This window comes from Histomonas meleagridis, assembly GCF_020186115.1.
Source record: "Histomonas meleagridis strain 2922-C6/04-10x chromosome Unknown scaffold_61, whole genome shotgun sequence".
Classification (NCBI taxonomy): Eukaryota; Parabasalia; order Tritrichomonadida; family Dientamoebidae; genus Histomonas; species Histomonas meleagridis.
This window is the reverse complement of record NW_027150931.1, coordinates 2,931,318-2,946,051: the sequence shown is the minus strand read 5'-3', so window position 1 is coordinate 2,946,051 and position 14,734 is coordinate 2,931,318. Positions and strand designations below refer to the sequence as shown.

The 14,734-nt window shown below is 27.2% G+C and overlaps 2 protein-coding genes across 2 annotated transcripts; both read right to left on the bottom strand.

Moving 5' to 3' along the window:
* Nucleotides 1-657, bottom strand: GO595_010915 (uncharacterized protein; the record flags this gene model as incomplete). The annotated part of the gene is made up of 1 exon (XM_067913647.1): nt 1-657. One exon carries the CDS (start codon nt 655-657, stop codon nt 1-3), a length of 657 nt encoding a protein of 218 aa, XP_067769653.1.
* Nucleotides 658-12,741: 12,084 nt separating this feature from the next.
* On the bottom strand, nt 12,742-13,452 carry GO595_010914 (CMGC family protein kinase; the record flags this gene model as incomplete). The annotated part of the gene is made up of 1 exon (XM_067913645.1): nt 12,742-13,452. The coding sequence occupies one exon, from the start codon at nt 13,450-13,452 to the stop codon at nt 12,742-12,744; it is 711 nt and encodes a 236-aa protein (XP_067769652.1).
* Between the last annotated feature and the right edge of the window lie 1,282 nt (nt 13,453-14,734).

Genomic DNA, 14,734 nt, shown 5'->3' with positions numbered 1-14,734 from the left:
TCATGCGTCGTTGTCAAGAAGCCATTTGTCGTCTTCGTGCTGAACAAGTTCGTGCACATCTTCGTCGACGAGTTCCCGCTGCTCTCGAACAGAAGATGACTCGTCTTCAATTATCGCTTCGCTTTGGTGCGGACGATTTCGCTTAAGAAGGAATATGGTGATGCCTACAATGATCAGAACAATTGCGATGGCGCCGCATATGATGCCAATGAGCTCCGCTTTGGTGAGCGCGCCCGACGTTGTCTCGCTCGTAGGCATTAAGGTGAAGAAGTCGGTGTAAAAGCTGATGTAAAAGGTGAATACGATGACTGTGTAGTCGTGGTATACGAAATCGGTGGTGATGTAGGCGTAGCCAGAGCCGATCTGTGTGAGCGTGAATGAGTTACGGAGAAACGTAACAAGTGTCAACGTGTGCGTAATGGTGAGCGTGAATGTGAGAGTGAGATTAGAATCGGATTGAGTGAATGTATTTGACTGTGTGTATGTGTTCGATTGCGTATATGTATTTGACTGTGTTAATGTGTTCGATTGTGTATAAGTGAATGTGTTTGATACAGTGAATGAGTTTGTAGGCCATGGAAGACATTCTTCATTTGTAGTACCTTTGATAACTTTTAAACCACAGAATTTATCAGAGTCATATGTGTCTAATGTCATTATCGTGGATAAATTATTATTTTGAAATGCATTTGAATTGTTAATAATTATATTACCATAATAATAAACACATTTGAGTTTGTTACATTGATAAAATGCATCGTCTTCAATAGTATTAACATTTTCTTTGAGAAAAATAGTTTCTAAATTAGAACATGCATAAAATGAATACTTGCAAATCGTTGTGATAGAAAATGGTATAAAAAATGTATCATTTAAATTTCCTGTCGGATAACATATGATTTGTGTAATGTTTTTTATCATAAAAAACTCCATCATTTTCATAATTGGAATATTTAGAATTATCTTTTGATACATTTATATATCGAAGATTTGGACAATTATGAAATATTTGTGATCCAATTAATCTGACACTGCTTGGAATTATAATATTCGTTAATGAAATACATGATTCAAATGCTGATGCTCCAATTTCTTCAACACTTTCTCCAATTGTAATATTTGTTAATTGTTCACATGATTTAAATGCTGCTTCTCCAATCATTATAACATTGTTTGGAATTATAATATTCGTTAATGAAATACATGATTCAAATGCTGATGCTCCAATTTCTTCAACACTTTCTCCAATTGTAATATTTGTTAATTGTTCACATGATTTAAATGCTGCTTCTCCAATCATTATAACATTGTTTGGAATAATAATTTCTATTAATGAAATACATGATTCAAATGCTGATGCTCCGATTTCTTCAACACTTTCTCCAATTGTAATATTTGTTAATTGTTCACATGATTTAAATGCTGCTTCTCCAATCATTATAACATTGTTTGGAATAATAATTTCTATTAATGAAATACATGATTCAAATGCTGATGCTCCAATTTCTTCAACACTTTCTCCAATTATAATATTGACTAAATTTCCACATGATTTAAATGCTGCTTCTCCAATCATTATAACATTGTTTGGAATAATAATTTCTATTAATGAAATACATGATTCAAATGCTGATGCTCCAATTTCTTCAACACTTTCTCCAATTGTAATATTTGTTAATTGTTCACATGATTTAAATGCTGCTTCTCCAATCATTATAACATTGTTTGGAATAATAATTTCTATTAATGAAATACATGATTCAAATGCTGATGCTCCAATTTCTTCAACACTTTCTCCAATTATAATATTTGTTAAATTTCCACATGATTTAAATGCTGATGATTTAATGACTGTAACATTGTTTGGAATAATAATTTCTATTAATGAAATACATGATTCAAATGCTGATGCTCCAATTTCTTCAACACTTTCTCCAATTGTAATATTTGTTAAATTTCCACATGATTTAAATGCTGCTTCTCCAATCATTATAACATTGTTTGGAATAATAATTTCTATTAATGAAATACATGATTCAAATGCTGATGCTCCAATTTCTTCAACACTTTCTCCAATTGTAATATTTGTTAATTGTTCACATGATTTAAATGCTGCTTCTCCAATCATTATAACATTGTTTGGAATAATAATTTCTATTAATGAAATACATGATTCAAATGCTGATGCTCCAATTTCTTCAACACTTTCTCCAATTGTAATATTTGTTAATTGTTCACATGATTTAAATGCTGCTTCTCCAATCATTATAACATTGTTTGGAATTATAATTTCTATTAATGAAATACATGATTCAAATGCTGATGCTCCGATTTCTTCAACACTTTCTCCAATTGTAATATTTGTTAATTGTTCACATGATTTAAATGCTGCTTCTCCAATCATTATAACATTGTTTGGAATAATAATTTCTATTAATGAAATACATGATTCAAATGCTGATGCTCCAATTTCTTCAACACTTTCTCCAATTATAATATTTGTTAAATTTCCACATGATTTAAATGCTGATGATTTAATGACTGTAACATTGTTTGGAATAATAATTTCTATTAATGAAATACATGATTCAAATGCTGATGCTCCAATTTCTTCAACACTTTCTCCAATTGTAATATTTGTTAAATTTCCACATGATTTAAATGCTGCTTCTCCAATCATTATAACATTGTTTGGAATAATAATTTCTATTAATGAAATACATGATTCAAATGCTGATGCTCCAATTTCTTCAACACTTTCTCCAATTGTAATATTTGTTAATTGTTCACATGATTTAAATGCTGCTTCTCCAATCATTATAACATTGTTTGGAATAATAATTTCTATTAATGAAATACATGATTCAAAATGCTGATGCTCCAATTTCTTCAACACTTTCTCCAATTATAATATTGACTAAATTTCCACATGATTTAAATGCTGCTTCTCCAATCATTATAACATTGTTTGGAATAATAATTTCTATTAATGAAATACATGATTCAAATGCATATGCTCCAATTTCTTCAACACTTTCTCCAATTGTAATATTTGTTAATTGTTCACATGATTTAAATGCTGCTTCTCCAATCATTATAACATTGTTTGGAATAATAATTTCTATTAATGAAATACATGATTCAAATGCTGATGCTCCAATTTCTTCAACACTTTCTCCAATTGTAATATTTGTTAATTGTTCACATGATTTAAATGCTGCTTCTCCAATCATTATAACATTGTTTGGAATAATAATTTCTATTAATGAAATACATGATTCAAAATGCATATGCTCCAATTTCTTCAACACTTTCTCCAATTGTAATATTTGTTAATTGTTCACATGATTTAAATGCTGCTTCTCCAATCATTATAACATTGTTTGGAATAATAATTTCTATTAATGAAATACATGATTCAAATGCTGATGCTCCAATTTCTTCAACACTTTCTCCAATTGTAATATTTGTTAATTGTTCACATGATTTAAATGCTGCTTCTCCAATCATTATAACATTGTTTGGAATAATAATTTCTATTAATGAAATACATGATTCAAATGCATATGCTCCAATTTCTTCAACACTTTCTCCAATTGTAATATTTGTTAATTGTTCACATGATTTAAATGCTGCTTCTCCAATCATTATAACATTGTTTGGAATAATAATTTCTATTAATGAAATACATGATTCAAATGCTGATGCTCCAATTTCTTCAACACTTTCTCCAATTGTAATATTTGTTAATTGTTCACATGATTTAAATGCTGCTTCTCCAATCATTATAACATTGTTTGGAATAATAATTTCTATTAATGAAATACATGATTCAAATGCTGATGCTCCAATTTCTTCAACACTTTCTCCAATTGTAATATTGACTAAATTTCCACATAATCTAAATGCTGCTTCTCCAATAGTCATAACATTTTTTGGAATTATAATATTCGTTATTGATGATCGATAAAATGCAAATGAATCAATTTTCGTGATTGAATTTGGTATAAAAAAATGTATCATTTATATTTCCTGTCGGATAACATATGATTTGTGTAATGTTTTTATCATAAAGAACTCCATCATTTTCATAATTGGAATATTTAGGATTATCTTTTGATACATTTATATATTGAAGACTCGTACATTCTAAAAATACATTTGTTCCAATCAATAAAACTGATTTTGGAATGATAATATTCGTTAATGAAGTGCATGATTCAAATGCATAATTACATATTTCTTCAACACTTTCTCCAATATCAACATTTAATAATTCTTGACATAGTGTAAATGCACTGGTCGGAATCTGAATAACATTCTCAATAATTGCAGATTTAATATCGTCCCTGTAAGTCCTGATTTCATTAAAATCATTTTGACTTGATATTGTAATTGTAGATGTTTTATGATCAAAGTATTGCAATGCATGTGTGAAAAAATATGATAATAAAATATATGTAAATATACACATTTTTTGTTTTATGTTTGCATGAAATTTTTTGATTAAAAAATTGTTTTAATAAATTTGATATCTTTTGCTTCAGAACTAATGAAACAACGAAAATTGTGAATAAGAACAGTGTCAATAAATGGTTTGCTTGTGAATCAAAAAGAAATTTTAAAAAATAAATATGATAATAATCAAAATATATATTGATGCCATTGTGTGAAATGAGCAACTTATTGGTGTGCACTAAATGAGTGAAAAATAAAAAAAGGGAGATTATGATTATAATAACAAAATTATTTACAATATTTGGGAAATGATGAACTCTCGGTGAAGAATCAAAAATTCTCATGTAGTGTAAGTTCATAGCGAATAGGTGAGTACTGACTTGCAATGCGAATGATTAAAAGTGAACCAGTTCCCCCGACTTCCTGGTGAAGGAATTTCTGTCATTTGATAAAATAAACCACTTAAAAAACATTAAAAATCCGATACATTCAATAATTCAAAAGAAAAAAAAATTAAAACGATAACAAATTCAAATTTCAACTAAACTTTAACCCAAAAACGTTGGGACAGACGATAGGATGTTAAAAAACACCTTACAGTACGATAGAAACGGATTTTCATAACAAATTTATCTGAAATTTTCAAGACACAAGTCGTATTAGGTACAGGATTTTACATGTAAAATTATCAGGTCTTGAGAGAATAAGATCAAATAATAGAACAATGACAGTATAAGGACCTATCGTACTACAACCAAAAATGAATTTTTGAATCAGTTTATTAACCAATCAAATATTTGTTTGGAAGAAGGAAAATTATTCAAAAATTGAAAAATATTTTTTAACAAAAGAATTTTTTTATTAACGACTGAAGTTATACATTGGAAACTTGCAGGCAAGATGCATGATTTATTCATATGAATAAATATTTAACAAAAAATAAATTTATAATGACAAAAATAGTTAAGACACAATGTCGTTTCCTTAGAGCTTCAACTAGTTCATTATTATCTGGTATTGTGACCAAATAAAATTTACTAAATGCTTTAGAAAGTTAGATAAGCTAATGAACAAAATGTTTAATGGTAACACATTATATAAACAAGCTCAGGAAATGATGAAATATTCTTTTTTTTCACTTTGATAAAAAATAAGAATTAACAAATTTTTTTAATTGCTGCGTAGTTTATACCAAAGAATTAAATTTACAAATTGTAGTAATTTTTTATATCATTTAACTTAAAAAAATAATGAAAGTTGATATAAATATTTCGAATCGTTACTAGACATTCTATTATGCTGTAAAAAGAATATGGAAAGAATTTTTAAAGCTAAAGATATTATTTATAGATCGGTTATAAATGACTTTACCAAAACACAATCTGCGATTTTTTACATATTTTATTATATAATTTAAAGAAAATAAAAAATATTTAAATTGAATTTTTTTTGCTTCTTTATCTTTGATCCTATTAAATTTCTATGACACTGTTATCTTCCTTAAAATCTTTAGCAAAAGGATCATCTTCAATGTCTTTCATTTCCAATCCAGATAAAAATGTTGTGTTCGTTTCTTTTTCTTCTTCTAAATCATTTGTAAAAATATTACTATTTTGTTTTTTATTTTTTAATCTAATTAATAATATAACAAGTAACACAATAATAATTATTATTACAATAACAACACAAACAATTATAATTATTAGATGTGTATTGTCGTTTTTATCCAATTCATTCATATAAAAAAATAGTGAAAAAAATTAGAATAGAAACTATAATATGTAGAATAAATCAAAAATAGTATAATTATAATATATAAATTCAGTTATAATATAAGTTAAAAATTGAGTTAATATTAGAAATTGAAATAGAAATTGTTTGAAAAGAATTAATAATACTTAATGTTTGCGTATTGGATAATGAATATATCAAGGTAAATGAGTTAGAGATAGTTAATTCAGAAATAACAAGTGGGAACGTGTGCGTAATTGTGAGCGTGAGATTGGTTTCGCATAATGTGTTTGACTTAGCGAATGTATTTGACTGTGTTAATGTGTTCGATTGTGTATAAGTGAATGTGTTTGATACAGTGAATGAGTTTGTAGGCCATGGAAGACATTCTTCATTTGTAGTACCTTTGATAACTTTTAAACCACAGAATTTATCAGAGTCATATGTGTCTAATGTCATTATCGTGGATAAATTATTCTTTTTGAAATGCATTTGAATTGTTAATAATTATATTACCATAATAATAAACACATTTGAGTTTGTTACATTGATAAAATGCATCGTCTTCAATAGTATTAACATTTTCTTTGAGAAAAATAGTTTCTAAATTAGAACATGCATAAAATGAATACTTGCAAATCGTTGTGATAGAAAATGGTATAAAAAATGTATCATTTAAATTTCCTGTCGGATAACATATGATTTGTGTAATGTTTTTATCATAAAAAACTCCATCATTTTCATAATTGGAATATTTAGAATTATCTTTTGATACATTTATATATCGAAGATTTGGACAATTATGAAATATTTGTGATCCAATTAATCTGACACTGCTTGGAATTATAATATTCGTTAATGAAATACATGATTCAAATGCTGATGCTCCAATTTCTTCAACACTTTCTCCAATTGTAATATTTGTTAAATTTCCACATGATTTAAATGCTGATGATTTAATGACTGTAACATTGTTTGGAATAATAATTTCTATTAATGAAATACATGATTCAAATGCTGATGTTCCAATTTCTTCAACACTTTCTCCAATTGTAATATTTGTTAATTGTTCACATGATTTAAATGCTGCTTCTCCAATCATTATAACATTGTTTGGAATTATAATTTCTATTAATGAAATACATGATTCAAATGCTGATGCTCCGATTTCTTCAACACTTTCTCCAATTGTAATATTTGTTAATTGTTCACATGATTTAAATGCTGCTTCTCCAATCATTATAACATTGTTTGGAATAATAATTTCTATTAATGAAATACATGATTCAAATGCTGATGCTCCGATTTCTTCAACACTTTCTCCAATTGTAATATTTGTTAATTGTTCACATGATTTAAATGCTGCTTCTCCAATCATTATAACATTGTTTGGAATAATAATTTCTATTAATGAAATACATGATTCAAATGCTGATGCTCCAATTTCTTCAACACTTTCTCCAATTGTAATATTGACTAAATTTCCACATAATCTAAATGCTGCTTCTCCAATAGTCATAACATTTTTTGGAATTATAATATTCGTTATTGATGATCGATAAAATGCAAATGAATCAATTTTCGTGATTGAATTTGGTATAAAAAATGTATCATTTATATTTCCTGTCGGATAACATATGATTTGTGTAATGTTTTTATCATAAAGAACTCCATCATTTTCATAATTGGAATATTTAGGATTATCTTTTGATACATTTATATATTGAAGACTCGTACATTCTAAAAATACATTTGTTCCAATCAATAAAACTGATTTTGGAATGATAATATTCGTTAATGAAGTGCATGATTCAAATGCATAATTACATATTTCTTCAACACTTTCTCCAATATCAACATTTAATAATTCTTGACATAGTGTAAATGCACTGGTCGGAATCTGAATAACATTCTCAATAATTGCAGATTTAATATCGTCCCTGTAAGTCCTGATTTCATTAAAATCATTTTGACTTGATATTGTAATTGTAGATGTTTTATGATCAAAGTATTGCAATGCATGTGTGAAAAATATGATAATAAAATATATGTAAATATACACATTTTTTGTTTTATGTTTGCATGAAATTTTTTGATTAAAAAATTGTTTTAATAAATTTGATATCTTTTGCTTCAGAACTAATGAAACAACGAAAATTGTGAATAAGAACAGTGTCAATAAATGGTTTGCTTGTGAATCAAAAAGAAATTTTAAAAAATAAATATGATAATAATCAAAAATATATATTGATGCCATTGTGTGAAATGAGCAACTTATTGGTGTGCACTAAATGAGTGAAAAAATAAAAACAGGGAGATTATGATTATAATAACAAAATTATTTACAATATTTGGGAAATGATGAACTCTCGGTGAAGAATCAAAAATTCTCATGTAGTGTAAGTTCATAGCGAATAGGTGAGTACTGACTTGCAATGCGAATGATTAAAAGGTGAACCAGTTCCCCCGACTTCCTGGTGAAGGAATTTCTGTCATTTGATAAAATAAACCACTTAAAAACATTAAAAATCCGATACATTCAATAATTCAAAAGAAATAAAATTAAAACGATAACAAATTCAAATTTCAACTAAACTTTAACCCAAAAACGTTGGGACAGACGATAGGATGTTAAAAAACACCTTACAGTACGATAGAAACGGATTTTCATAACAAATTTATCTGAAATTTTCAAGACACAAGTCGTATTAGGTACAGGATTTTACATGTAAAATTATCAGGTCTTGAGAGAATAAGATCAAATAATAGAACAATGACAGTATAAGGACCTATCGTACTACAACCAAAAATGAATTTTTTGAATCAGTTTATTAACCAATCAAATATTTGTTTGGAAGAAGGAAAATTATTCAAAAATTGAAAAATATTTTTTAACAAAAGAATTTTTTTATTAACGACTGAAGTTATACATTGGAAACTTGCAGGCAAGATGCATGATTTATTCATATGAATAAATATTTAACAAAAATAAAAAAATAGTTAAGACACAATGTCGTTTCCTTAGAGCTTCAACTAGTTCATTATTATCTGGTATTGTGACCAAATAAAATTTACTAAATGCTTTAGAAAGTTAGATAAGCTAATGAACAAAATGTTTAATGGTAACACATTATATAAACAAGCTCAGGAAATGATGAAATATTCTTTTTTTTCACTTTGATAAAAATAAGAATTAACAAATTTTTTTAATTGCTGCGTAGTTTATACCAAAGAATTAAATTTACAAATTGTAGTAATTTTTTATATCATTTAACTTAAAAAATAATGAAAGTTGATATAAATATTTCGAATCGTTACTAGACATTCTATTATGCTGTAAAAAGAATATGGAAAGAATTTTAAAGCTAAAGATATTATTTATAGATCGGTTATAAATGACTTTACCAAAACACAATCTGCGATTTTTTACATATTTTATTATATAATTTAAAGAAAATAAAAATATTTAAATTGAATTTTTTTGCTTCTTTATCTTTGATCCTATTAAATTTCTATGACACTGTTATCTTCCTTAAAATCTTTAGCAAAAGGATCATCTTCAATGTCTTTCATTTCCAATCCAGATAAAAATGTTGTGTTCGTTTCTTTTTCTTCTTCTAAATCATTTGTAAAAATATTACTATTTTGTTTTTTATTTTTTAATCTAATTAATAATATAACAAGTAACACAATAATAATTATTATTACAATAACAACACAAACAATTATAATTATTAGATGTGTATTGTCGTTTTTATCCAATTCATTCATATAAAAAATAGTGAAAAAATTAGAATAGAAACTATAATATGTAGAATAAATCAAAATAGTATAATTATAATATATAAATTCAGTTATAATATAAGTTAAAATTGAGTTAATATTAGAAATTGAAATAGAAATTGTTTGAAAAGAATTAATAATACTTAATGTTTGCGTATTGGATAATGAATATATCAAGGTAAATGAGTTAGAGATAGTTAATTCAGAAATAACAAGTGGGAACGTGTGCGTAATTGTGAGCGTGAGATTGGTTTCGCATAATGTGTTTGACTTAGCGAATGTATTTGACTGTGTTAATGTGTTCGATTGTGTATAAGTGAATGTGTTTGATACAGTGAATGAGTTTGTAGGCCATGGAAGACATTCTTCATTTGTAGTACCTTTGATAACTTTTAAACCACAGAATTTATCAGAGTCATATGTGTCTAATGTCATTATCGTGGATAAATTATTATTTTGAAATGCATTTGAATTGTTAATAATTATATTACCATAATAATAAACACATTTGAGTTTGTTACATTGATAAAATGCATCGTCTTCAATAGTATTAACATTTTCTTTGAGAAAAATAGTTTCTAAATTAGAACATGCATAAAATGAATACTTGCAAATCGTTGTGATAGAAAATGGTATAAAAAATGTATCATTTAAATTTCCTGTCGGATAACATATGATTTGTGTAATGTTTTTATCATAAAAAACTCCATCATTTTCATAATTGGAATATTTAGAATTATCTTTTGATACATTTATATATCGAAGATTTGGACAATTATGAAATATTTGTGATCCAATTAATCTGACACTGCTTGGAATTATAATATTCGTTAATGAAATACATGATTCAAATGCTGATGCTCCAATTTCTTCAACACTTTCTCCAATTGTAATATTTGTTAAATTTCCACATGATTTAAATGCTGATGATTTAATGACTGTAACATTGTTTGGAATAATAATTTCTATTAATGAAATACATGATTCAAATGCTGATGTTCCAATTTCTTCAACACTTTCTCCAATTGTAATATTTGTTAATTGTTCACATGATTTAAATGCTGCTTCTCCAATCATTATAACATTGTTTGGAATTATAATTTCTATTAATGAAATACATGATTCAAATGCTGATGCTCCGATTTCTTCAACACTTTCTCCAATTGTAATATTTGTTAATTGTTCACATGATTTAAATGCTGCTTCTCCAATCATTATAACATTGTTTGGAATAATAATTTCTATTAATGAAATACATGATTCAAATGCTGATGCTCCGATTTCTTCAACACTTTCTCCAATTGTAATATTTGTTAATTGTTCACATGATTTAAATGCTGCTTCTCCAATCATTATAACATTGTTTGGAATAATAATTTCTATTAATGAAATACATGATTCAAATGCTGATGCTCCAATTTCTTCAACACTTTCTCCAATTGTAATATTGACTAAATTTCCACATAATCTAAATGCTGCTTCTCCAATAGTCATAACATTTTTTTTTTTTTTTTTATTCGTTATTGATGATCGATAAAATGCAAATGAATCAATTTTCGTGATTGAATTTGGTATAAAAAATGTATCATTTATATTTCCTGTCGGATAACATATGATTTGTGTAATGTTTTTTATCATAAAGAACTCCATCATTTTCATAATTGGAATATTTAGGATTATCTTTTGATACATTTATATATTGAAGACTCGTACATTCTAAAAATACATTTGTTCCAATCAATAAAACTGATTTTGGAATGATAATATTCGTTAATGAAGTGCATGATTCAAATGCATAATTACATATTTCTTCAACACTTTCTCCAATATCAACATTTAATAATTCTTGACATAGTGTAAATGCACTGGTCGGAATCTGAATAACATTCTCAATAATTGCAGATTTAATATCGTCCCTGTAAGTCCCTGATTTCATTAAAATCATTTTTGACTTGATATTGTAATTGTAGATGTTTTATGATCAAAGTATTGCAATGCATGTGTGAAAAATATGATAATAAAATATATGTAAATATACACATTTTTTGTTTTATGTTTGCATGAAATTTTTTGATTAAAAAATTGTTTTAATAAATTTGATATCTTTTGCTTCAGAACTAATGAAACAACGAAAATTGTGAATAAGAACAGTGTCAATAAATGGTTTGCTTGTGAATCAAAAAGAAATTTTAAAAAATAAATATTATAACAATAAATATCTATGTTTTTGAAGCATGTGATAAGGAACTTTTTAATGTTTACAAATTTGATGAAGTTTAAAAAAGTGATAAATATGTTAATAACCCAATTCTCTATAATATTTGGGGATTGACAAACATTAATCGAAGTATTAAAATATTTTAAATAAGGCATTAAGTTCATATATTGCGCAATATTTTTTTTTTCTCCTGATACTTTGCTTTCAAATTTCTGTTGTGAATATTGACAAAGTAAACTACTAAAAAAAATTCAGGTACCCCACAAAATTTAAACGATGAACAAATTTTAACTAAGTTTGTCAGATTCTGAAAGTCAGCGATTGCCCAGCAGCACGTTCCATTTATCTCAAATCACTTGAGGGAGCCACAATCAAGAAGTGATTAAAGTTTTCGATGTGAGCTATATTTTATGATTATAAATCAATATAAACTTATTAGCATATAGTTTTTTCCGACAACGATCAGTGTAAAGCATTTTGTTTTCCAAAAAGAAAATGATATTTTTTTTACAAATTTGTATACTATAATTTATAAATAAACATAAATAATGTTATGACAAATTTCGCTCAAAGAAAGGATGTTTCAAAGCCGATTCCGCGTTGCACCTTTCATCCGGGTCAATTTTGAGCATCATTTTCAGCAAATCAGCCAACAATTTTCTATTTTCTATTTCATCTTCCGATATCTGTTTTGCGCCAGTGCAGTTATAGGTCAGAATGTTCATTTCCATATCCTTATAAAAGAAAGGGTTTCCATCGTCGAACTCTTCATCGTTTTCATTTCTTAAAGTTTTTATTGGTTTCAATTCTCCGCTTTTCAAGAAGTATCTATTCCTTATTGGCCCGCTAATTTTTTGTACAAAGTTCAATGGGTAATGTCCCAAAGTGATATCAATAAGATATATCAAATGTGTCTTAGACTCGGATGGAAACAATGGAATTCCGAAAAACAACTCCGCCGCAACACATCCCAACGACCAAATGTCCGCTTTCCATGTGAACCCCAAATCGAAAAGAACTTCAGGTGATCGATAGAACAAGGATTGGATACATGTAACCAATGGATTATCAACAGAAGAACATAACCCATAGTCAATAAGCTTGAAGTCATTGGAATTTTGGCTGACTTGCATGATGTTCTCTGGTTTGATGTCGCAATGTGCAATCCGAAGTGACTCAAATATGACTAATGTTTGTAGGGTACAACGTAAAACATTTTGGATAAGTGAAAGCGATAATCCATGATTATCATTACATTCCATGAGTATGTCATAAGTGGATTTATAGAGTAGCTCTGTAAGAATACATAAATGGTTGTGGTAAATAAAGGATTTTTCATAATGAAAAAGATGATTATGATCAATGTGAAGACAAACATTTGTAAGCTATGTGTTAGATTTGCAAAAAAAGACTTTGCTATATGGATATATACAAAGCCTTTGGAAACATACGAAATTTAAAACATTGGATTCCCATTTGCGTATTGAATAGGAATCTTGATCAGACTTGGATATCTTTAATGCAAAGATTCCAATAAAATTGTTGATCTCATCAAATGCCGTAACTTTATAAACATTGCTGGAACTCCCTTCGCCGATTTTTTGATTGACTTGATAGGAATGACCATCTGAATCTACAATGATTGAATTTTCGTACAAAATTAAATCACCTTCTTCGTTGTCATATCCGTCATTTGTTTTTCTGTCAGAAATTGTCACAAGTGGCTGACCTGGTATTTGTGGTGATAGATTGGTCATTCCAAAACTACTAGGGCATCCCATTGCCCACTTTTTTGTAAACAAAATGTGTTGAAGTGTTTTGTCGCTTTCTTAAAGTGTACTTGCGTATTCTTGAACCCAAAGATGATATTTTAGCGTGCTGAAATAAGGGTGACACCTCAATCAGATCATATTTTATTAATATATTATTGGAAAAAAATAAAAAGTTGTATCAGAAATTATTTTTAGATAGAGCAAATTCAACTTCATGTACGTAACTTCGTTTATAGATAACAGTGTTTGAATATGTGTTACACCGAATTGTAATGATTCATGTAAATTTATTTGATTTAGTAAATGTATGTGTTGGCCAGACATACTGAAAACATTCTTCAACTGATGAACCTTTTGACACATTTAGTGAACTAAATGTTGTATCTTGATATAAATCTGATGTCATAACATATTTCATATTTACATTATCAAATGCGTTATAACTTATGTCAGTTGATGATTCATAACCTGTAAAATAAATAAATGTTAAATTGTTACAACCAGAAAACGATAAAGTTTCAATTGTCTTTAATGATAATTGTTGCTAATTTTATACATCGAGAAAATGCATAATCTCCAATTGTTGTTACATCTTCATCAATGGTTGGATCTGAATTTTGGTTTTCTTAAGTTAAGTTTGTTTGCAATTTAACATGCTTTAATTCTACCTAAATCGTTAAAGATGGATGTTTCCTCCTGATTAAGGCTTCTGTTTAGATATTTGAGTTAGTATTCAAATACAACCAATATTTTAGGTATTTGTTTTAAAAAA